The sequence below is a fragment of the Antechinus flavipes genome, chromosome 2 (assembly GCF_016432865.1).
Source record: "Antechinus flavipes isolate AdamAnt ecotype Samford, QLD, Australia chromosome 2, AdamAnt_v2, whole genome shotgun sequence".
Taxonomy (NCBI): Eukaryota; Metazoa; Chordata; class Mammalia; order Dasyuromorphia; family Dasyuridae; genus Antechinus; species Antechinus flavipes.
In genome coordinates, this window is record NC_067399.1 from 330,866,974 (window position 1) to 330,890,799 (window position 23,826).

Consider the following 23,826-nt stretch of genomic DNA (forward strand, 5'->3'; position numbering starts at 1 on the left):
CTAATGGCCATAAGCCACATAGAAGGTCTGCTTTAGTCTCTTGGGAAGAAGAGGAGATTGTTTCTTTTTGACTATTTATAGGCTTGGGTAGGAATGATGCTATCCTTTTGTTGTGTAAATAAAATCTTTTCCATGTTTAATGATGTTGTTAAGCTGAGTGCCTGCAGGAACCTAAAGGGCTCTTTCTGAGATTTAAAAAATGAGCCAGACATTATATTCCCAGGGTTTCTCGGGGTGGAGTCATAAGTTTGAGAGATTGTGAAAAGCATGATTCAAATTGAACCTGAATCCCTGTATTAGGAGGGATTTTTAAACACCAAGCTTAACCAAAGTTAATAGTGATGGTCATCTACCATTACTTCTACTGTATTAGGAGGGATTTTTAAACACCAAGCTTAACCAAAGTTAATAGTGATGGTCATCTACCATTACTTCTACTACTACTACTACCACCACCCTCCCACTCCACATCTCTCCCCAATGTTACAGAACTTTATGAATCTTATCAGCTTTATATTGTTGAAAATTTGATGTTGTAGATGGAGTACAAGTTGCCTTGGCACAAGTTAGCACATGATCTGAATTGTCTTTACATTTACTGTCAGTCTAAAACATTAATCTGGAAGAATAGTCCACAAATTAGCTCTTGTCTTGTATGTATTTTATTTTAGTGTACTAAAATCAGTATAGTCATAGAAGGTTCTAGACTACAGTAAAGAAGAAACTCTAGGAGGAGGAAGACTAAACATCAAGCCAAAAGCTAGTCTTCTCTAGCATGGATACATAAACAAGATTGAATACAACTAAACCTGTTACAGAGGGCTGTTGCATTCCAATATTACTAGGAAATTGATTAAAATGCCACAACAAGGCCAGATAGATTGTCATGGAGATTCAAGAATGCTTCTGAACAGGGTAACTGGTTGGATAATTATGAGGGTTGTCCCAGTCTACTGATGATGTTAAATGGTTTGTAAACTTGATTTATAAAATCAGAAAATAAATAATCTCTTTATAATCTAATTCATAGAATTATTATGAACATCAAATGTGATGATGTATATAAAGTGCTTTTTAACTCTTAAAATGCTATGTAAACTGTGAATTATGGTAAGAATGTTATTTTTTTCTTTAAATAATAGCCTTTTATTTTCAAAATATATGCAAAGATAGTTTTCAATATTCATCCTTGCAAACCCTTGTGTTCTAATTTTTTCCCCTCGCTTCTCCTCCCTCTTCCCTTAGACAGCAAGTAATCTATGTTTTTTTAGTAGGTTCATGAATTATTTTTACTTATTTTTTATTTTTATTTTTTTATTATTATAGCTTTTTATTTATAAGATATATGCATAAGTAATTTTTCAGCATCGACAGTTGCAAATCCTTTTATTCCAAATTTTTCCCTCTTTCCCCCTACTCCTTCTCTCAGGTGGCAGGTTGACCAATACATGCTAAATGTGTTAAAGTATAAGTTAAATACAATATATGTCCAAACAGTTATTTTGCTGTACAAAAAGAGTCAGACTTTGAAATAGTGTACAATTAGCCTGGAAGGAAATCAAAAATGCAGGTGGACAAAAATAGAGAGATTGGGAATTCTATGTATTGCTTCATAGTCATCTCCCAGAGTTTTTTCCCTGGGTATAGCTGGTTCAGTTCATTACTGCTCTATTGGAACTAATTTCATTCATCTCATTGTTGAAAAGGGCTGCATCCATCAGAATTGATCATCATATAGTATTGATGAAGTATATAATGATGTTCTGGTCCTGCTCAATTCACTCAGCATCATTTCATGTAAGTCTCTCTAGGCCTTTCTGAAATCATCCTGCTTAATCCAATATATGTTAAGCATGTGCAATTCTTCTAGAAATATTTCCACAATGATCATGCTACACAAGAAAAATCAGATCAAAAAAGAAAAAAATGAGAAAGAAAACAAAAAGCAAACAACAAAAAAAGGTAAAAATACTATGCTGTGGTCCCCACTGTGTCCCTACAGTCCTCTTTCTGGATATAGATGGTTTTCTCCATCACAAGTCTATTGGAATTGGCCCAATTCACCTCATTGTTGAAAAGAGCCACATTCATCAGAATTGATTGTCACATAATTTTATTGTTGCTGTGTACAATGTTATCTTAATTCTACTCACTTCACTTAGCATCAATTCATATAAATCTCTCCAGACCTTTTTGAAATCATCCTGCTAATCATTTCTTATAGAACAATAATATTCCTTAACATCTATATACTATAATTTAAAGAATTACTATTATTAATAATTCTTTTAAAGGAAGAGTTCTTAAATTGGACTCCATGACCTTTTTCTTAAAAAGCATTTTTGTAACTATATTGAAATATAATTAATTTCCTTTGTAATTTTATGTATTTTATTTATACATTTAAAAACATTTTTAGAAGAGATCCATAGGCTTTCCCAGATTGCCAAAGCAGGCCTTAACATACAAAAAGGTTCTTCAAACCCATAGTGTAAAACCATTTTGTGAGTCTGAGTGTACACTATTGAATATATCCTGCATGTCATTTAGCCCATCCAAAAAATCAGATCCAAGATCTGATTAAAATCTTGGAGATGCAGAGTCGTAAGATATGATAATGGCTTTAGTCTGTTTTTTTCGTCCTTTTTTCATAGTCATATTGATGGCAAATATAAAGGAATCTTTGAAATTCTGGGTCATCTCTAATTCATTGTCAAAAATCCAGTGAAGGCACTGAAGATAATATCAAGTGGCAATATCAATAGGAATGGAGATTGGCTGGAACTTTTTTTTTAATGACTTTATTTTGATTCCTGAATATTGGAGGGAAGATCATTTCTCTTCATAGTAGTGGATTTTTAAAGCTTTGTAAATCTTTTTAAAAGAGTATTTAATTTTTTTCCAAATATATTCAAAGATAGTTTTCAACATTCACCTTTGTAAAAAACATTGTGTTCCAATGCAGCAAGCAATCTGATACAGGTTAAACTTGTACAATTCTTCTAAATATATTTCAATATTTGTTATGCTATGCAAAAAAACCCAAATCAAATGAAAAAAAAAAACAGGAGAAAGGAAAAAAAAGAACCCCAATGCTTTGTAAATCTTGAATAGCTAAATAGCCAGTGACCTGTTAGTTTAGTTGGTTGGAATGTTCTATAAAATGAAGCTGAAGTCTATTTCTAAGTGAATTGGCTAAAAAAAAATCTTATGTGCTATTGCTACAGCCTATACCCTTAGCTCCTACCTTAGAAATAGATACTGTTGTCTACAAAGGGATAAGTAAGAGAAAATGAAAGAAAGTACCAAAAATTGGCAACAATTCAAAGTACTTTGACTTTCTGATCCTGGATTTGAAGTGTCAATTTCCAATAAAGAAAATTGCCAGAAGACAGCTAGATGGCTTAGTAGATAGAGAACTGGCTCTGAAGTCAGGAGGACCTGAGTTCAAATGCAGTCTTAGAAACTTAATAGGGCCTAGCTGTGTGATCCTGGGCAAGTCACTTAATCCCAATTGCCTCAGGAAAAAATATTCCAAATAAATCACAATAAATAAACAAATACTACTGTGGGTCTTGGTGATAACTGATGGTATAGAGAAGAAATTCCTCAAGTCTTGTGCTATTTGTACAAGTTGATCCCTTTTCTGTTAATCCTGATAGCATTGAATAATTATACCTATAGTATTAATAAATAGATGGTAGGAGACATTTCAGAATGTTGGTTTTCTCAATGATTATCATCACTTGACAGATATATTTATTCTTAATGAACTTCATTTTGTATTTTAATATCTATATAATATCAAAGGGCCTATTAGAGGAAGGCCCCAATAGCGTCTTTATCTGATGCCATGAACATGAATGAATCACATACATTGAAATGATGAGGTATGGAATGATATTCTTTAGCTTTTATTAATGTCTTTCTACTAATAGGACTATAGATTTAGAAATGGAATTTACTTTAGATGTCATTTAGTTCAGTCTCCTGATTTTACAAATGAAGAAACTGAGGATCAGAAAAATAAAGTGAATTGTACAAAGTCAGTGACAAAAGCAGAATGTGAAATTTGGTTTCCTTATTCTAACAGTAGGCATTCTTATTGAGTAGAAATAGACTCACTGGTAAATTTATAATTCTGTTTATGAAAAGATTTATCTTCCTATATATTTCAGTATTATCAAATATGTAGAACATATTTTGAAATCTTTTATGAAAAGTAGATTTACTTTTGTTGGTATTGTTGCAATGAGATTGCTTAGATATCTGTAGACTTTCTCTTTGTTGGAATTATGGAATTATGTTGAGGAAAAAAGGTTTTGCATGAAGATGATTTTAGGTTTTAAAAAGGGATGTGAAATCATTAGTCACAATTGACTTTAAGCAAAGTACCTTGAGGCAAGGTACTCTTAATGAAAGCAAATATTTGATATACCAGTAGATCTTTACTTTATTCTAACATTTATTGAGACCTCATAGTGTATGAAAGTTGTTGGACACATTCTTCAAAAAATTATGGATTTAAGGTTAGAAAGAACATCAGAAGCCATTTAGTACAACTCCTCTTTTTTTTTATTATTTTTTTAAATTAAAGCTTTTTATTTTCAAAACATATGCGTGGATTTTTTCAACATTGACCCTTGAAGAACCTTGTGTGCCCTTCCTTCTCCCGACTCTTTCCCCTAGATGGCAAGTAATCCAATATATATTAAACATCTTAAAATATACATGTTAAATCCAATATATGTTTACATATTTATACAATTATCGTGCTGCACAAAAAGGGAAAAAATGAGAAAGAAAATAAAATGCAAGCAAACAACAATAAAAAGAGTGAAAATGCTATGTTGTGAGCCACACTTAGTTCCCATAGTCCTCTTTTTGGGTGTAGATGACTCTCTTTATTACATGATCATTGGAAACCACCTCATCATCTCCTTAAATACAATTTCTCTTTTAGACTTTTCCTGGGTCACAAAACAGTAGGTTTTGTGTCTGAAAAGTGTCTGAAAGTGGGGATTCCAATCCAGGCATTCTTGTCTCCCATTCAATAATATATCCATTATGCCATGGGTTTTGTGTTTTGTGTGCATTCTTGTGTGGGAATGAATAAACTCAATAGGTACAGGATTTCAACAAGTACTTCCTTTATTCTTTATTCTTTCCTTCCTTCCTCTCTCTCTCTCTCTCTCTCTCTCTCTCTCTCTCTCTCTCTCTCTCTCTCTCTTTCTTTCTCTCTCTCTCTCTGTCTCACGTAAACTCAATAGGTGCAGGATTTCAACAAGTACTTCCTTTATTCTTTATGCTTTCCTCTGTCTCTGTCTCTGTCTCTGTCTCTCTCTGTCTCTCTCTCTCACATAAACTCAATAGGTGCAGGATTTCAACAAGTACTTCCTTTATTCTTTATGCTTTCCTCTCTCTCTCTCTCTCTCTCTCTCTCTCTCTCTCTCTCTCTTCTCTCTCTCTCTCTCTTCTCTCTCTCTCTCTCTCTCTCTCTCTCTCTCTCTCTCTCTCTTCTCTCTCTCTCTCTCTCTCTCTCTCTCTCTCTCTCTCTCTCTCTCTCTCTCTCTCTCTCTCTCTCTCTCTCTCTCTCTCTCTCTCTCTCTCTCTCTCTCTCTCCTATATCTGTCTTTTTTTTCTATCTTCTCTCTCTCCATTCTCCCAGTCTCTCTCGGTTTTTCTTTTGGCCCCTGCACCCCGGAACCTTTGTTTGGTAACAACGCGCTCCCGCCGGAGCCCATTCACCGACGGAACCCGCACGCTTAGGTGCCGGTTAGAGGGAGATCGGCTTTTGCCAGTACACTCCAGAGGCTGCGGCCGAAGCGGCGTCAGTGTTACCGCTGCTCGGACATTGGCGGTGAGCCTCAGTCAGGAGGTGGAGAGAAGGCGGCATGGATGACCAGGGCTGCCCTCGGTGTAAGACCACCAAGTACCGGAACCCTTCCCTGAAGCTGATGGTGAATGTGTGCGGGCACACGCTGTGAGTGTGGCGGGACTGGGCGGGGGCTGAGGAGGGCGCTCTTTCAGTCAGTCAACACGTATTTAGGAAGCGCTTACTGTCTTCCCGGCCCTGGGCTGGAAGTCCCCGGAGAAACCAATATCTCGCCTCCCCACCCCCCCAAAAAAGGGGCGGCCCTTGCCCTCAAGGAGCTTACTTTCTGCTGGCAGAAAGAGAAGAACGGGAGAAAGATTAAAGCTCAGAGAGAGGGGCGGGGGGAGCGAGGAGAGGAGAGGGGAGCGAGAGGGAGTGGGGGAGAGCGGGGGTGCGGAGAATCTGACAATCCAAGCCCGGCTCCTGAAGTATACTGGGGGTGGAGGTGGGAATGGAGGGTGGGGATGGTGGTGGGAATTGGAAAAGGAAGGGAGGAAGACGGGGAGGAAAGAGCAAATACACTTTTTATCTAAGTGTAAAAATAATTAAATTTAAAACAAAACAAAACAAAACAAAAAAAACAAAAACCTTTTCCCTGAAGGGATGAGTTATTAACAGCTAGGAAAGCACTTTGGGAAATTGAAAGCGGTAGACGAACTTAGACACAAAAACTTACAGTATATAAACTCAGGCACTCACAGGAGATAAACTAACACTGCCTCCTCTCCCCGCAGTTGAAGGCAGTAGACAAAGTTATACATGGACTTATTATATACGACTTACATACAGTAGATAGTTACATACATCTCAGAAATTGAAGGCAGTAGACAAACGTAAACACACACACATACACAACAATTTACAGAGTACATCCTCCCCCTTTCCTACCGTCCCTTCCCATTACCGAGCTTTTGTTTTAAACGGATCTTCGGACAATGTTGTTTTCCATAATAATTAAGAATTATATGCGAAGAATGGTTAGTTTTTGGAGGCAGAGGACTTGGTTTTTGTAGTTGTATCAAATGTCAAGGCAACAAGCATTTATTAACAAGCCTTAATTTTGATTTGCAAGCTTTAATTAAAGTGTGTGCCAGAGACATTATACTGGGAGCATAGGTGAAACTCAAAAACAGACCTTACCCTTAAGGACCTCACAGTTACTAGGTAGTTTTGGGGCAAGCTAACTTAGTTTATTGAGGCTTAGTTTCCATATCTGGAAAATGAAGGATTGTACTAGATGACTTCTAAGGTCTCTTCTTGCTCTAAATTCATGTACTTTAGGGAAATGGTTGAAATCCTGGGTGGGTAATATAAATACAAAAGTGAAAGTCCCTTCCCTCAAGGAACTTATATATTTTTTACTAGGTTACTTAGAAATTAATCAGAAAATGTTATTGGAAAGAGCCCTATATTTGGTGTGATTAGGTTGCTGCAATTGTAGCATTTTATTATTGGTATTTCCTTAGTGATGTTAGTTTTCCTTGTTTGTATGGGTGTTTATTCTGCTTGCAGTGTTGAGTTACCACCAAAGGTTTCAATGACTAAAGAAGAGAGAATGACCAGATTTGTTATACAAGCAGAATATCAAGAGAAGTTTGATGAGTAGAATTTTAATCTTTCAAACAGAATTACTCATTTTATACTCATTTCTTTACCTAGGGTTTAGCTTAGCCTTTTTAAAAAATCAGATTTGATGAAATTCATCATTTATTTTTGGTCAATTACTTTGATGAAAGAAAGCAAGAGAATGGAAGGGACCACATATTCCATTTCTTTTGATAGGACCCTTTATGTAATTGATCACAGAGGAAATACTTGAAACTCCATCAATTAGGAAGATTACAGGATTTTTTTAAAAATTAAATTTTTTTCCTAACTATGAAAACCTGCCTTTTTTCCTCCCTACCTTCTCCCTCATTGAAAAAAAAAGACAGCACTCTTGTAACAAATATGTATAACCAAGCAAAACATTCCTGCATTTTCTTGTAAAAGAAAGTATGTCTCAATCTGTACTGAGTCCATCCCCTTTCTCTGTCAGAAGATAGATATCATATTTCATTGTGAATATTCTAGAATTGTGATTGGTCATTGCATTGAAAGGATTTCTAAAATCTCCACTTATCTTTATGATGTTATTATTATTTAAAAAATATTTTAATAGCTTTTTATTTACAAGTTATATGTATGGATAATTTTACAGCATTGATTATTGCCGAACCTTTTGTTCCAATTTTTTTCCTCTTTCCCCCCCCACCCCTTCCCCTAGATGGCAGGATGATCAATAGATGTTAAATATATTAAAATATAAATTAGATACACAATAAGTATACATGACCAAACTGTTATTTTGCTAAGAATTGGACTCTGAAATATTGTACAATTGTGAAGGAAATCCAAAATGCAGGCAGGCGAAAGTATAGGGATTGCGAATTCAATGTAATGGTTCTTAGTCATCTCCCAGAGTTCTTCCGCTGAGCATAGCTAGTTCAGTTCATTACTGCTCCATTGGAACTGATTTGGTTCATCTCATTGCTGAAGATGGCCAGGTCCATCAGAATTGATCATATGATGTTATTATTGTATACATTTTTTGTCTTTTTGAATCAGTTCTGATAGATCTTCCCAGGTTTCTCTGAAAAGAGAATTATTTCTTTTAGCACAGGAGCTGTTCATCACATGTATATACCATAATTTTTTTTTAGCCATTCCCCAATTGAATAGGGCACGTATTCAATTTCCACTTCTTTACCTCTGCAAACAAAACCAAAACCAAAATTAAAACCTGCTATAACTTTATACACACACACACACACACACACACACACACACACATATGTATGTATATATGGATATTTTCCTTTTCTATCCTTTATTTAGGCTATAGATTTTGTTGTGGTATTTTGGGCTTTTGAGACCTAATTGCAAATTGTTTTCAAGAATGCCTAGACCCATTCAAAACTCCAACTATGTATAAATGTACCTATTTTCCCCAAGTCCTCCAGCCTTTACTGTCACTTTTGACTATAGTGTGAGGTGGAACTTCAATGATGTTTTAATTTGTATTTCTCTAATTATTAGTTTTTTGAAGCATTTTTTTTCATATGGTTATTGATAGCTTGGATTTCTTCCTTTGAAAGCTTCCTATTTATATCATTTGACTGTTTCTTTATATTCCCTCAAAACAAGGCCTTTATCAGAGAAATTTGCTGTAATATTTCCCATTAATTTTCTAATTTTAGCTGCATTGATTTTGTTTGTGCAAAATCTTTTAAATTTTATAAATTCCAATGTCCATCTTATCTTATGCAATCCCTTCTATCTCTTGTTCCCTTAAATACAGACCTGACAGTTTCTTATTCCCTTATTTTGTTTGTGATATCCCCCTTTATATCAAAGTCAAGTACACAGTTGAAACTTAGTTTGATATGTAATATAATATGAGATATTGGCCTATACTTTTTTTCTCAAAGATTCCTTGCTGCTTTTCCCAACAGTTTTTTATTGAATAGTGAATTATTATTTCAGGGGCTAAGATCTTTGAATTTATCAAAATACTAGGCAACTGTGTTTGTTTGCTTCTTTATATAAGATTATAGAATTTAAATGAAATGTGACTTGTTAATTTAAAAATTTATGAACTTAAGTCAGTATAAATTACATATTTTAATTGTAATGATAATTTTATCAGTTAATATTGAAAATGTGGTTTTGTGGTCTTATTGCTTTTTATTTCTTTTTAAAAACTTGAGAAATTTCTTCTTTGTGACAGACTTGACATTTATTTTGGTTAAATTATTAACCTATTAAATACATGCCATCATTTGCATTTTTTGGTGAACTATGAAATAATGAATTAATTATGTTAGAGGATGATATTTATTAGACTTATCCATGCATAGGTTGTTTCTTTTATTTCCATATGCAGAATTTACCAGTTTAATATTAATTACCTAATTAATTAAAATTAATGCCTGTATACATGATAGAGGCTTATTACTTGGGAGGTAAAATAAAGGCATTTTTCTTGATGATCTCTAAGATCATTTCTAAACCTAAGTCTTTGATCCTGTGATCTTCATTTGTTAGTGCTTTCTCTGTCTCTAACACTATTATTAAGACAAAATATGGAGAGATGTGAGGATAATGAGAGTTTGGCAATAGAGATACCTTTCATTATGCTAACAGTCTAACTTATCTTCACTGAAGGTATTTAAGAATGCTGAAAATCTTCTCTAGGATCACAGTCTTTTTATCTTTTTACTTTCTTATTCTTCCTTATTTCTTTAAACCTATTCCATACCCTACTTGTAACCTTCAGTAATTAAATCTTTTTGATTTCCCAGTACATCATTCATTCTAAAGCCCTTCTCTATTTCCCAGCCAAAATCACAGAAAAAGATGTTTGTGTTTTTTCGCTCCACTTTCTTGCCTCATAGTTCATTTTCTACTTCCATAGCTCATAGTCCACTTTAACATTGCCATTTATTTCTCAGTACCACCATTCAACTGAAACTGCCCCCTGTAAAGTTATCAATGGTTTTTCAGTTGTTAAATCTGATGACCTTTTCTCAGTATGCTTTTTTAAACCCTGTAGCTTTGAACGTTAGTCCTGGATATTCTCTCCTCCATCAACTTATCAACTTTTATGATATTGCTCTCCTTTATTACTCCTCCTACTTGACCGACCATTCCTTTGTATATATGTGTGTATACGTGTGTGTGTTTTAAAATTAAAAAAAAATTACTAATGCCATAATGTTCCCACTTGGGAAATAGAACATAAGAAGAATATTGTAAGTGAAATTAGGAATCTCTGTGCCATACTTCTTGATTTTGGAAAAATTTTTACAACAAATTCAGTATATTTTCAAAGCTCTCTTATTTTCCTTGTCTTTTATTCTCTTCTTTATGTTAAAAAAATATTTCAATGACTTATGTGGGGGTAGTGGTGGTGGGGCATTACTATAGCTATTTACTCTCTTAACCTTTAAAGTTTCTTTGCCTCTTCATTAAAAAAACTAAAACAGCTGGACCTGGAGTCAAGAAAACTTGTGTTTTTAAATTCAACCTTAGATGTTTACTAGCTTTGTGACTTTGGGCTAATCACTTAACTTTGGTTTACTTTTATTTCCTTGTCTGTTAAATGGTGATAATAAGGGCACCTACTTCCCCGAATCGTGAGGATTAATATTTGTAAGATGCTTAGTCCAGTGCCTGGCACATAGTAGGTGCCATATAAATATTGGCTATTAGATACTATTTTTATTATTGTAACAAATGAATATAGTCAGAACAAATCCATCCAGTGACTTTGTTTAAGAAAGCAACTTTATTTCTGCACCTGAATTCATCAGCTCTGTCAAGAAATGGTTCATCAAAGGTCCTCTGGATCTATGACTGAGTTTTGCATTTCTCAGCATTCTTAAGTTTGAAAACTAAGCTTTTGTTTTTTTAAAAAAGTATATATAAGTGTATATATAAGTAGTTCTTGTTCTTCTCATTCCATTTTGCAGCAGTTTGTTCTTACTTAGAATTTTCTGAAATTGTTTCTTTTGTTATTTCTTATAGCATGATAATATTCCATTACATTCATATATTATAATTTGTTGGCACATAGGATTGCATCCTTTTTCAAACTAACTGATTACCTTAGGAACACAATAATAGTAAAATATATATTGCCTATTCTTGAACTTAGACTTAAATTATAGATTTTGAATGCCATTAGTTTAATAATTTCTACTTATTGGAACATAGTAAATGTTTCTGCAAGAATAAAACTTGTAATATCTGTAGCTCATCATTCTACTTTCCTTTATTTTGACTAAAATTGTTATTAACTAAAATGTTTGTAGAAAAAAGCTGCTCTGAGCAATTGAATCTTCTAACAACTTGAGTCAATCAGCTTTATCAATATAGTATAGTGAAAACTGGATAATTTCATTGTGTTAATTATCAGCATATGTAATTATTATAATACTGTAGATATAGCAGGTAAAAGAGCTTGAATGTAATATGTACTGATTCTAATTAATACTCTGTATTTAAAAAATCACTTCTGTAAAGTGCTTTTCTAAGAAGATTCCAATCATTTAAAAAATCTAGTTCTTTTGAGATTTTAATCAGTGTCATATATATATGTGTGTGTGTGTGTATATACATATGATGTATATATGTCATATATAGTTTTTATAGCTTGAAATACTTGACATACATATCTTAAGACACCATGTATAATTTTATAAAATAAAATATTTCAGCCACACTTTTATAATAGTAAGTATTCTATTGAATTAGAATTTTAAAAACTATACTAAAAAACTCAGGTGTTAAATATAATCTATATGTCACTTTTTATTGATGTATGAATATATTTCATCAATGTATGAATTTAATCTGTATTTCCTTTATTCTCCTTTTGAGAATTTTACTGCTAAAACCACATTTCAGATGGATGAAGTAGGAATAGTACCTGGACCAAATCAAGTGTATACTTTCAAAATCTGGAATTGAAAGCATTCAGGGATCATTTTATGGAATATCTTAAAATTATAGAAGATAAAATGGACAGTTTTGATTACATAAAATTTACAAAAGTTTTTGTACAAATATGGAATGCTGTTAAAATTAGAAGAGAAACAGCGAACTAGAAGAAAAAACCCCACAAATCAAAAAATCTGTGCAACAAGTTTCTTTGATAAGGGTTTAATATGCATGATAGATGAGGAATTATTTCAAATTTATAAGACTACTTCATTCTGCAAAGATAGATGTTGGAATCTTTACAAACTGCTAACTAATTAGAGTTGATCTGATCTTACAAGAAGATGTTTTGGGCAGAACCTGAAACAAGGTACTAAGTAGAACTAATTAGTACAATGCTTGTGTTTGCACCTTTACTCATTGGAGTTCACAAATATGCCAGCTTCACAAAGTAAACTTTGTAACTTTGCGAGTTCACACCTCCCTTGAAGCTCTTTGGGCCAGAGAGCACTATGGGAGAAAACCCATAATCCCATTCTCTCAGAAGACTCAGATATAAGGCCAGTGAAGAGAGAGCTATTCCAGAATATTTTCCACTTGGCTGGCTGGTGGCAGAAGAGAGTTCAGCTGCATTGGAGAGGAGCACTCTGGTGCAGACACAGAGCACTTTGGGAGATTTCAGCGGAATTACAGAAGCCCTCTCTCCGAGGCAAGGCAAGACAGAATATTTTTCATTTGGATGGCTGGTGGCAGAAGAAGAGTTTTCAGAGGATAAAGCTACAAGTGGAGAGTTCAGTGGACAACAAGATTCATCTTCATCTCACACCACTGTGGTTGGTGGCTGGGCTCCTGCACTTCCCCCACTGAGACCAAGCTGGTCTGAAAGACTCACCAGAAATCTAGCCGAACCCCAAGTGAAGGAGACAAGAGATTCATTCCATCTCTGTGTTGGTTGGAGGCTGAAGAAAGCAGAGGCAGAGGCTGAAGGACAAAACCTTTGGATTTGGCGACATTCGGAGGGAGCTCTTGGAACCAAGCAGAGAGATAGACTTCTAAGCTAATCGGGCTATATTGGAGATAATAAAAGATCTGAACTTTTATCACCTGGCTGTGTTTTGAGAAGAAAAAGCTCACCACATTTGAACTCCAACATTTTGGTGCCCCACGTTGGGCGCCAAAATGTTGTGATCTAGTTCAGATGGATCTGAATCAGTCCCTGTTCGGGCGCCAAAATGTGGTGAGCTTTTTCTTCTCAAAACACCGCCAGGTGATAAAAGTTCAGATCTTTTATTATCTCCAATATAGCCCGGTTAGCTTAGAGGCTTATCTCTCACTATTTCTAGGACTTATGGACATTTGTAAATTTTCAGGATGATTCATGTTATTTGTTACATTACTACTAGCCTGTGTTATATTGCTATGTGCTTATGTAAATTATGTATAATGCCTCCCATATTGATGGATTTATGTATACCATATATATCTGTTGCAAAGTTCTGGCCCATATTGATGGATTTATGTGTACCCCTTCAGAAACCCACTAATCTGATTTGATTTCCTATTTCCTTTGGTGTTTTCATCTCCCTTCCTGAGATGTCAGGGAAGGTGTGATCACCTTTTAGGTGGGGTTCTCACCTCCTTGAGAAATCAGGGAGGTCATGACCATCCTATGTTCCAAAACAAAAGAAAGGGGGAGAAGGACAGAACCTTTGGATTTGGAGACATTCGGAGGGCTCTAAGCTAAACCGGCTGTGTTTTGAGAAGAACAAGAACTTCAACATTTGAACTCACCACATTTTTTGATGTTGGAATCCTTACAGACTGCTAACTAATTAGAGTTGATCTAATCTTACAAGAAGATGTTTTGGGCAGAACCTGAAACAAGGTACTAAGTAGAACTAATTAGTACAATGCTTGTGTTTGCACCTTTACTCATTGGAGTTCACAAGTTTGCCAGATTCACAAAGTAAACTTTGTAACTTTGTGAGTTCACACCTCCCTTGAAGCTCTTTGGGCCAGAGAGCACTATGGGAGAAACCCATAATCCCATTCTCTCAGAAGATTCCCATATAAGGCCAGTGAAGAGAGAGCTATTCCAGAATATTTTCCACTTGGCTGGCTGGTGGCAGAAGAGAGTTCAGCTGCATTGGAGAGGAGCACTCTGGTGCAGACACAGAGCACTTTGGGAGATTTCACTGGAATGACATGAAGAGTGGTGCTGGCTCTGGAGGCTGAAGAAAGCAGAGGCAGAAGCAAAAGACAAAGCGGCAAGAGCTCTTGGAACCAAGCAGAGAGATAGGCCTCTAAGCTAACCGGGCTATATTGGAGATAATAAAAGATCTGAACTTTTATCACCTGGCTGTGTTTTGAGAAGAAAAAGTTCACCACATTTGAACTCCAACAGATAGATGGACAAGGAACATGTAAACTGTCAAGGACAGTTTACAAAGAAAAAGATCAAAGCCATCAATAACCATAATTAGGGAAATGTGAATTAAAGTAATTCTGAGTTTGCTTATACTGAACTTCATGCCTATGAGATTCCAAAAAAAGCTGATAGAAGAAATTGACAGGTACGGCAAGGAATGGGAGGAAAACAGTGATGAATTATTGGTAGTTATGAACTGGTCTAGCTATTATAGAAGGCAATTTGGAACTCTGCCTAAAGTTATTAAATTGTGCATACATACTATTCCTTGGTCTATACCCTAAGAAAACAATGAAAGAAGAAAAGGACCATACACACAAAATATTTATAGTAGCTCTTTTTTACAGTGGCAAAGAACTAGAAACTCAGTGGGTACTTACTTATTGGGCAATGGATAAATAAATTATAGTCTATGAATAAATGGAATAATATTGTGCCAAAAAGTGATGAAATGGACAGCTTTAGAGGAAACTAGGAAGACATATAAATTGATTCAGTGAAGAGAGTAGAACTAGGAGAATAATATATATTATGACAACCTTATAGAGAGGTGACTTTAAATGATTTTATAACTGATCAGTGCAGTGATATACTACAATTCCAGAGAACTTATAATGAAACAGGTCATCTATCTTCTTCCAGGAAGTTGATGGATTTAAAATACAGAATGAGACATATTTTTGGATATGGCCAAGGTGGAAATTAGCATACTATTCATTTTGGAACTGGCTTCTTTTTTCTTCTTTTTATATTGTTCAGTTGAGGGATGGGTAATATAAAATAAATAAATAAATAATCTCAGGTGAGCAAACCAAAAGTATTAAAAAAAAATCATAGATGATTTTATGATTATATTACTCAAAAGAGAAAGTGAGAGAGAACATCAGTAACTGCCTTTCCATAAATAGATCTTTATAAGGTCACAAGACTAGCTCATAACATAGACTTGGAAAGTTTTGGCATATTAAGGAAAATCAGTTATCTTTACTCTTTCACTTATATTGTGTGTGTGATAAACCTGTGGAGCGCTGGTGCCATTAAAAAACTGAAGGGCTGCTGCAATATCTTGGAGAAGGGGAGGAGCCTTGCCATCTTGAGATCCAAAATTTAGAATTTAGCCCTTGCTTTCTCTTTGAGCCTGTGTGATTCCTTTTCTAGGGTTTCCCACCTTTCCCCCCCTCCTACTCACCCACCCACCTCCCTTCTACTCACCCACCCACCACCTACCCACCCACCCACCTACCTACCTACCGCAGCTGGTGAAAATTGGCTTTGCTGTTTCTTAGATGCGAGTGAGGGATCTAAATTCTTTGCTTTTCTGTAGTAGTTTCTTAAGTTTCTTAGTTTATGAATGGCTATTCTTTCTTATTTTAAGGCTCTGCCTCTAATTGGTTAATGCATAATTAGCTCCAATCTGCTGGTAGTACCTAACTCCTCCTTTGTAGTCTGAAGATTTGAATTGGGATTGAGATGACTAATTCTTGCCTTTGCTGATCACTAAGGTCCTTAGGTACCTGGCTTTTGAGGATTCCAGGTTTCTCAGCACAGACTTTGACTCCTCTTCTTTTTTAAAAATACAAATTTACCCCAGCAGTTCTTTGTAATCATGAATTTTAGAATACCACAGTCTTTGAAGATTCAAAATTGTAAGTGATCCAAATGGCATTCAGATATGAAGGCAAACAGCAACTACCATCTATTTAGTAGTATGTTTATCAGACCTAGGTTCAAATCCTCACTGACACTATCAAGCCCTGTGACCCTAGGCTGTGTGTAAACTTTTAAGATTCTAAGATTGTTTCATTCTGTGTAAAATGGGAACAGTTTTTTGTGAGCTTTCTGTGAAATTATATGTTTAGATTGTTTTGGAAACTCTAAAGCGCTTTATAAAATTTGTTATTTATTGAGGGAATTTCTTGGAAAAGCAGGTTGGCTAGTTATGTTTCTAGCCAAAGGGAAAAATCCAGATGCTTTGCTGGTACTCATAAAATATAAAAAAAAGAATTAGAGGAAGAGATCTAGTATATTGGGTACATCATCTGTTGACTATCTGTAAAAAAAAATGAACAAGAATTGCGTGTCTTTGCCCCCTCCCCCCCAAAAAAAAAATCCACCCAAAACAAAAACAAGGAGAAGAAATATGTGTAGATTAGACAGTATAGGTAAGTTTTGATCTGAATTACAGGTTTGGAAGGAAGATCTTCACTGATGGGATCATAGGTGGATTGAAGTTTTTATTCATCACAAAATTACCTTTATAATGTTCCAAATGGCAATTTCTTTCAGGAATGCTGTAATTAGAGTGAATATGATTTGATTAATTCTCAACCAAAAGATTTCTGTGGTTTTTCTTTTTTTTTCTTTTTTAAATTTTTAAAATTTATTCTTATATTAATGTATATATTCTTAATATACAATATATTATATGTGTGTTATATATATATATATATATAATATATATTCTTAAATTAAAAAATAAATTAAAAAATTTCCCCAATCACATGTAAAAACAAATTTTAACTTTAGGTTTTTTTTTTTTTTTAAGTTTTGGAATTTACATTGTATCCTTCTTTTCCTCCCTGTGATAGTAAGCAATCTGATACAGGTTATGTGCAGTCATGTAAAACATTTATATATTAGTAATTTTGTGGAAGAGAGCTTGAATAAAAAAAAGGAAAAAAAGAAAGAAAGTGTGCATGAGTCTATATTCAGATGACATCAGTTCTCTTTCTGGAGGCAAGATAGCATTTTTCATCATGGATCATTGTATTGCTGAGGATTGTATTGCTAAGTCACTCACAGTTATTCATCATGTAGCATTGCTATTATCGTATACAATGTTTTCCTGGTTCTATTAACTTCATTTTGTATCAGTTCATATAAGTTCAGGTTTTTCTGAAATTGTCCTTACAATCACATGTGTGTGCTTTTTTCCACTTAATAATAGTATTTTGTTTTTTCAATTACTTACATAGTTTTCAACATTCATTTTTTATAAATTTTTGAGTTCTAAATTTTTCTGTTCCTCTTCCATCTCCATTCCTCAAGGCAGCAAGCAATCTGATAGCCTATATATGTACAATCGTTTTAAACATTTTCATGTTGGTTGTATTGTAAAAGAAGAATAAAAACAAAAGGAAAAATATAGTTTCCCTAATTTATTTATGATTTCACCGTTTATATTTAAATAACATATCCATTTTAGATCTGTGCCTATTTTCTGACAAACTGCTTTTCTAATTTTCCTGGCAAAATTTGTCAAATGTTGAATTCTTTTCCTCAAAGCCTTGATTTTGAGTTTATCAAATACTAGATGATTATGATCATTTCCTACTAGTTATTATGTACCTAATATATTTCACAGATCATCTTCTCTGTTTCTTAGCCAGTGCCATATCGTTTTCATGATTACAGTTTTGTAACATTGTTTTAAATCTGAAACTGTCCTTAAGCTGCTTTCCATCATGTTTTTTATTCCATTGATTCCATTGATATTCTTTATCTTTTGTTCTTCTAGATGAATTTTGTTTATTATTTTTTCTTCCTCCACAAAGTAATTCTTGTATAATTTGATGGCTTTTCTTTTAAGTAGTGACCCATGGATTCCTCATTTCTGCCTACTTAGAGAAATTTGGGGCAATTTTCTTTTACGATTTTTAAAAAAATATTCTTTTTTTAAGTGAAGTCTATTTTCATTCCTGTCATACCTGTCCCACTGGAATCATTAAAAAAAAAAAGAAAAGCAAAATCCTTGTAATACATGTGTAGTGAAGTTATAGAAACTTCTTGTGTTGGCCATTACTGACTATTCCAAGTTGATCACTTCTTTGTCAGAAGCCAAGTAGCATACATCGTCCATCTTTGGTCCTCTGGAATTGTGATGCTCTATGTTTGTTTTTACAATGTTGTTTTTATATAAGTTGTTTCTCTTTGTTCTACTCCTTATACATTATATCAGTTCATAGAAGTTGGCCCATATTTTTTCTAAAACTGTTCATTTCATCATTTCTTAACATAGTTATATTCCATTATATTGTTAATATCATAATTTGTTCAGCCAGGTCACTAATTTTTGATAGAATTTTTTTTAGCCTTTTGACTTTGTTGCAACATTTTTTTTTTTGTTATTGAAGATTTGTTGCATTCTTTTTTGCTGTATTCCTCATGGAAATGTAGCCTGATCACTGGTTCTTTTAGTTCAGACTACTGAACACCCAGAAAGAACACTAGGTCTGTGAATCTGTGAGTTTTGCAGTCAAGGTTACTCAAGTTCATAGAAAGGAAAGTTTTTGCCAGCAAAATTCTTAGCATTGTCAAATGATTTAACATCAGAAACTGATGTAGAAATGACATTAAAGAGGAAATGTTATTATCTGTTTTGCTGCTTGTACCTTAAAGATCATAGCACCTTTTTATCTAGCTCATATACAATGCTTTGGATACAGTGAATACTTAAGACATGCTCATTCATTTATTTAATTGAGGCTTACCTTTTGAGCTTCTTTTAACTCATAGGATTTTTTTCATTCTTTTAGGAGTTTTCTTCTGTTTACTTATATCTCCTATTTTAGTTCTTGAGGTGGGGCTTTGTGTCAGGATTAGGTTTTTCTCCTTCTTGCACCCCCTTTTGGATGGGTTGAACAAGTGCTGGTCCCAGCTCTGCTGAAGCCTGTTTGCTACTATTTCCCTGCACACACACAGATACACACATATATGTATATATATTTTAAATTTTATTTTTAATATTCTTTTTTAAAATTGAATTCCAAATTCTTTACTTCTCTCCTGCTCCTTTCCCACTTATCAAGAAGGAAAGCAACATGATGTAAGTTACATATGTGAAATAGTGCAAAACATTTTTGTATTGTGTCACAAAAAAAAGCAAGAAAAATAAAAAAAAGTGAAAAAATGTAATTTGCACTCAATTTATCAGTTTATTCTCTGGAGGTGGATAATATTTTCCATTATGAGACTTTGGAATTATATTAGATCATTGTTACAATATTGTTGTCACTATCTATAATGACCATCTCCTTCTGCTCACATTGCTTTATACTAGTTTATATAGGTTTTTCCAGGTTTTTCTGAGACCATCCCCCTTGTCATTTCTTACAGCATAATAGTATTCCCTCACAATCATTTGCCATACCTTGTTCAACCATTCTCTATTTGATGGGTGTGCCCTCAGTTTCCAATTTTTTTCCACCATAAAAGATCTACTATAAATATTTTTGTACATATAGATCTTAGGGTATACTGTCAGGAGACCTTCGGTTTGGTAGTCAGTCTAACACTTCTTCTCTCTCACACTTTTCTTCAGCATCTCCAAATATTGAGCCAGCTCTGAGAATGCATGTTGTCAACCTCATTATTAATGCATATGTCCTGGGAAATACACACACACACACACACACACACACACACACACATCCCATTGTAAGTGAACTTATCCACAGCATTCAGAATTTTTCCATTTGCTGTAACTGATGTTTCCATGTATGTTTGGTATGGTGCTGGCTGGTGGAGAATCTGAGTTTTCTTGGTGTTACCTATTAGGCCAAAATTAGTAAAAGTTGAAGAGAATTGATCCATACTTTGTTGTATATAAGCTTCAGAAATTTCATTGACTTTACAATCTTCTGCAAAGAAAATTTCACATACCAATACTCCCTCTACTTAAGTCTTGGCTTGTAGCCTTTACTAGTTAAATAATTTTAATTTTTTTATCTTCTAGAATATAATGTTTAAAAAATGTTTTACTTTAACATGGAAGCTACAAAATCTTCTGTGATCTTGACTGCAGCTCTGTGATATTTGAATTGTTTCTTTCTGGTTGCTTTCAATATTTTGTCCTTGACCTGGGTGTTTGGAATTTGGCAAGAATATTCCTGTGATGCTGAGTGAAATGAGCAGGACCAGAAGATCATTAAGTACTTCAACAACAATACTATATGATGATCAATTCTGATGGATGTGGCCCTCTTCAACAATGAGATGAACCAAATCAGTTCCAGTAGAGCAGTCATGAACTGAATCAGCTATACCCAGGGAAAGAACTCTGGGAGATGACTATGAACCACTACATAGAATTCCCAATCCCTCTATTTTTGTCCACCTGCATTTTTGATTTCCTTCATAGGCTAATTGTACACTATTTCAAAGTCTGACTCTTCTTATATAGCAAAATAACTGTTTGGACATGTATACGTATATTATATTTAACTTATACCTTAACATATTTAACATGTATTGGTCAACTTGCTATCTGAGGGAAGGGGTGGGGGGGAGGAGGGAAAAATTTGGAACAAAAGGATTTGCAACTGTCAATGCTGAAAAATTACCTATGCATATAGCTTATAAATAAAAAGGTATGATAATAAATTTTTTTAAAAAAAATGAAAAAAAAAAAAGAATATTCCTGTGAGTTTTCATTTTGGGATCTCTTTCAAGACATACTTGGTGGATTCCTTCAATTTCCAATTTATACTCTAGATCTATATTGTTTGGACAGTTTCCTTGATGATTTCTTGAAATATTATGTCCAAGCTTTTCATTTGCCTTATGCTGTCTTATAGGTACAATAATAATTCTTAAATCATTTTAAAGATATATGCTTTTTTATGTGATGTTATATTTCACAGTTTTTCTTTTTTTTTCTTTCTCTAGACTGTGTTTTATTGTTTCTTTATGTTTTATAGAGTCATTAGCTTCTACTTGCTCATTTTTGATTTTTAAGGAATTACTTTCTTCATTGAGCTTTTGTATATCCTTTTCCACTTGGCCAATTCTGCTTTTTAAGGATTTTAAAAAAAATTATTATAGCTTTTTATTTACAAGACATGTGCATGGGTAATTTTTCAGGATTAACCCTTGCAAAACCTTCTGTTCCAATTTTTCCTCTCCTTTCCCCACTCCTTCCCCTAAATGGGGTAGTTCAATGCATGTTAAATATATTAAAGTATATGTTAATTACAATATACATATACATATTTATACAGTTTTCGTGCTGCACAAGAAAAATTGGATTTAGAAATAAAGTAAAAATAACCTGAGAAGGAAAACAAAAATGCAAACATTTAATAACAGGAGAAATGGAAATGCTATGTTGTGGTCCACACTCATTTCCCATAGTTCTTTTGCTGGTTGTAGCTGATTCTCTTCATTACTGAACAATTGGAATTGATTTGGTTCATCTCATAGTTGAAGAGAGCCACGACCATAAGAGTTAATCATCATATAGTATAATGATCTCCTGGTTCTGCTCATTTCACTTAGCATTAATTCATATAATTCTCTCCAGACCTTTCTAAAATCATCCTGCTGGTCATTTCTTATAGAACAATAATATTCCATAACATTCATGTACTATAATTTATTCAGCCATTCTCCAACTGAAGGGCATCCATTCAATTTTCAGTTTCTAGCCACTATGAAAAGAGCTGTCACAAACATTTTTGCACATACAGGTCCCTTTCCCTTCTTTGAAATCTCTTTGGGATATAAGCCAGTAGTAACACTGCTGGATCAAAGGATATGCACAGTTTGATAACTTTTTGAGTTCCAAATTGTTCAAGGAGTTTTTTTTTTTTTCCAGTGAATTTTTGTGCCTGCTTCCCTTCCTTCCTTCCTTCCTTTTTTCCTTTCTTCCTTCCTTCCCTTTCTTTCTTTTCCTCCTTCCCACTCCCCTTTCTTTCTTTTACTATTAGGCTTATTCTGTTTTGAAGAGTGTTATTTTCTTCGGTAATTTTTTGTGCCTTTTTTTTTTTTTAACCTAAGCTAGTAATTCTTTCGCAATGTTCTTGCCTCATTTTTTTTCTCAGTTTTTCCTCTAACATTCTTATATCTTTAACTCATTTTGGCATTCTTTTTTTTTTTTTTTTTTTTTTTTTTGTTGTTTTTCCTTTGTCAATGCAATTGGGGTTAAGTGATTTGCTCAGGGTCACACTGTTAGTAAGTGTTAAGTGTCTGAGGTTGGATTTGAATTCAGGTCCTCCTGACTCCAGGGCTAGTACTTTATCTATTGTGCCATCTAGCTGCCCTTCTTTTGGGAATTCTTTTTGGGTTTGTATTTATTAGCTTTTTTTTTTTTCCTATGAAATATTGATTGTTGCTGTTTTCACATTGTTTACTTTACTTTTGAGTTTGTGCCTTGGTCTTCCCTGCCTTTTTAATGGTCATGTGAGATTTTTTTTTTTTTTTTCTGTTTGCTCATTTTCTAGCCTATTTCTTGACTTTGGACTTGATATAAAAGTTGGATTTATGTTAAAGGTTGCTCATGGGGATGGGGAAGTTGGGGAGGAATGGGGCTGGGGAGACACCAACCCAAACTTCAGATTTTTTTGTGCTGCTGTTTTCAGAAGTAGTTTTGCAAGTTTTTAAGGCTTTCTAAGAGTGATCATTGCTACCCTAAGTCTTTTATCTGCGGAGGATCTCTGTTCCTCTATAGTTTCAAGTGCAAATGCTAGCTAGCCCTGGACTATAAACAGATCTGTTCTTTTGCAGGTGTAAATGCTACTGCTCCTATCTGCCTTGTGGCTGCAATTAGGGCCCTTTTCCTATATGACTATCAGGACCTTCTTACTTCTCTCTGCCCTGGAAATGTGACCTGGAACTGTGTATGAGCAATAGAGTTGCCAATCAGTGTCAACTGCACCCATTGCCATCAAAGGGTGTCCTGTTGTCTCTTTCTGATTAGTTGATTAATTGTCTGACCTCCTTATTACTGTCTGAGGAGTGAGAGCTCCTAAAACTGCTGCTGCCTCTGTCACAGTCACCTCCAAATGCATGTTGTTAATGCTATGGTTGTGTCCTCTGGACTGTTCCCTACACATGATATAGACTTTTCCTGCTGATCTCCTAAATAGTTTTAGGCTAGAAAAATGTCTCACCCTAACTGGTTGCCTCTGCTATTCCAAAACTCCATTTGAGGCATTATTTTAAAGTTGTTTGGAAAGGAATGTTAGAAGAATTTGCCCGGATTGCTGCTTCTAATTCACTAGCTTGGCTCTGCCAGCTAAATATTGATTTTGAAAACTACATG

At 34.3% G+C, this 23,826-nt stretch overlaps 1 protein-coding gene and 1 long non-coding RNA gene across 3 annotated transcripts in view; one reads left to right on the forward strand and one right to left on the reverse strand.

Moving 5' to 3' along the window:
- The window catches only part of LOC127549600 (uncharacterized), a 1,392,683-nt gene that overhangs the window by 271,400 nt on the left and 1,097,457 nt on the right, over positions 1-23,826 (reverse strand). The gene's annotated exons all lie outside the window — the stretch shown is intronic.
- MNAT1 (MNAT1 component of CDK activating kinase) overlaps positions 5,660-23,826 on the forward strand; it is a 288,411-nt gene continuing 270,244 nt past the window's right edge. Inside the window, exon 1 of one of the 2 annotated variants that reach the window (XM_051977776.1) lies at positions 5,660-5,983. In XM_051977776.1, coding sequence (XP_051833736.1) covers positions 5,895-5,983 — 89 coding nt within the window. In that variant the 5' untranslated portion in view covers positions 5,660-5,894. The remainder of the gene's footprint in view (positions 5,984-23,826) is intronic. The other variant, XM_051977775.1, reaches the window with a different exon arrangement.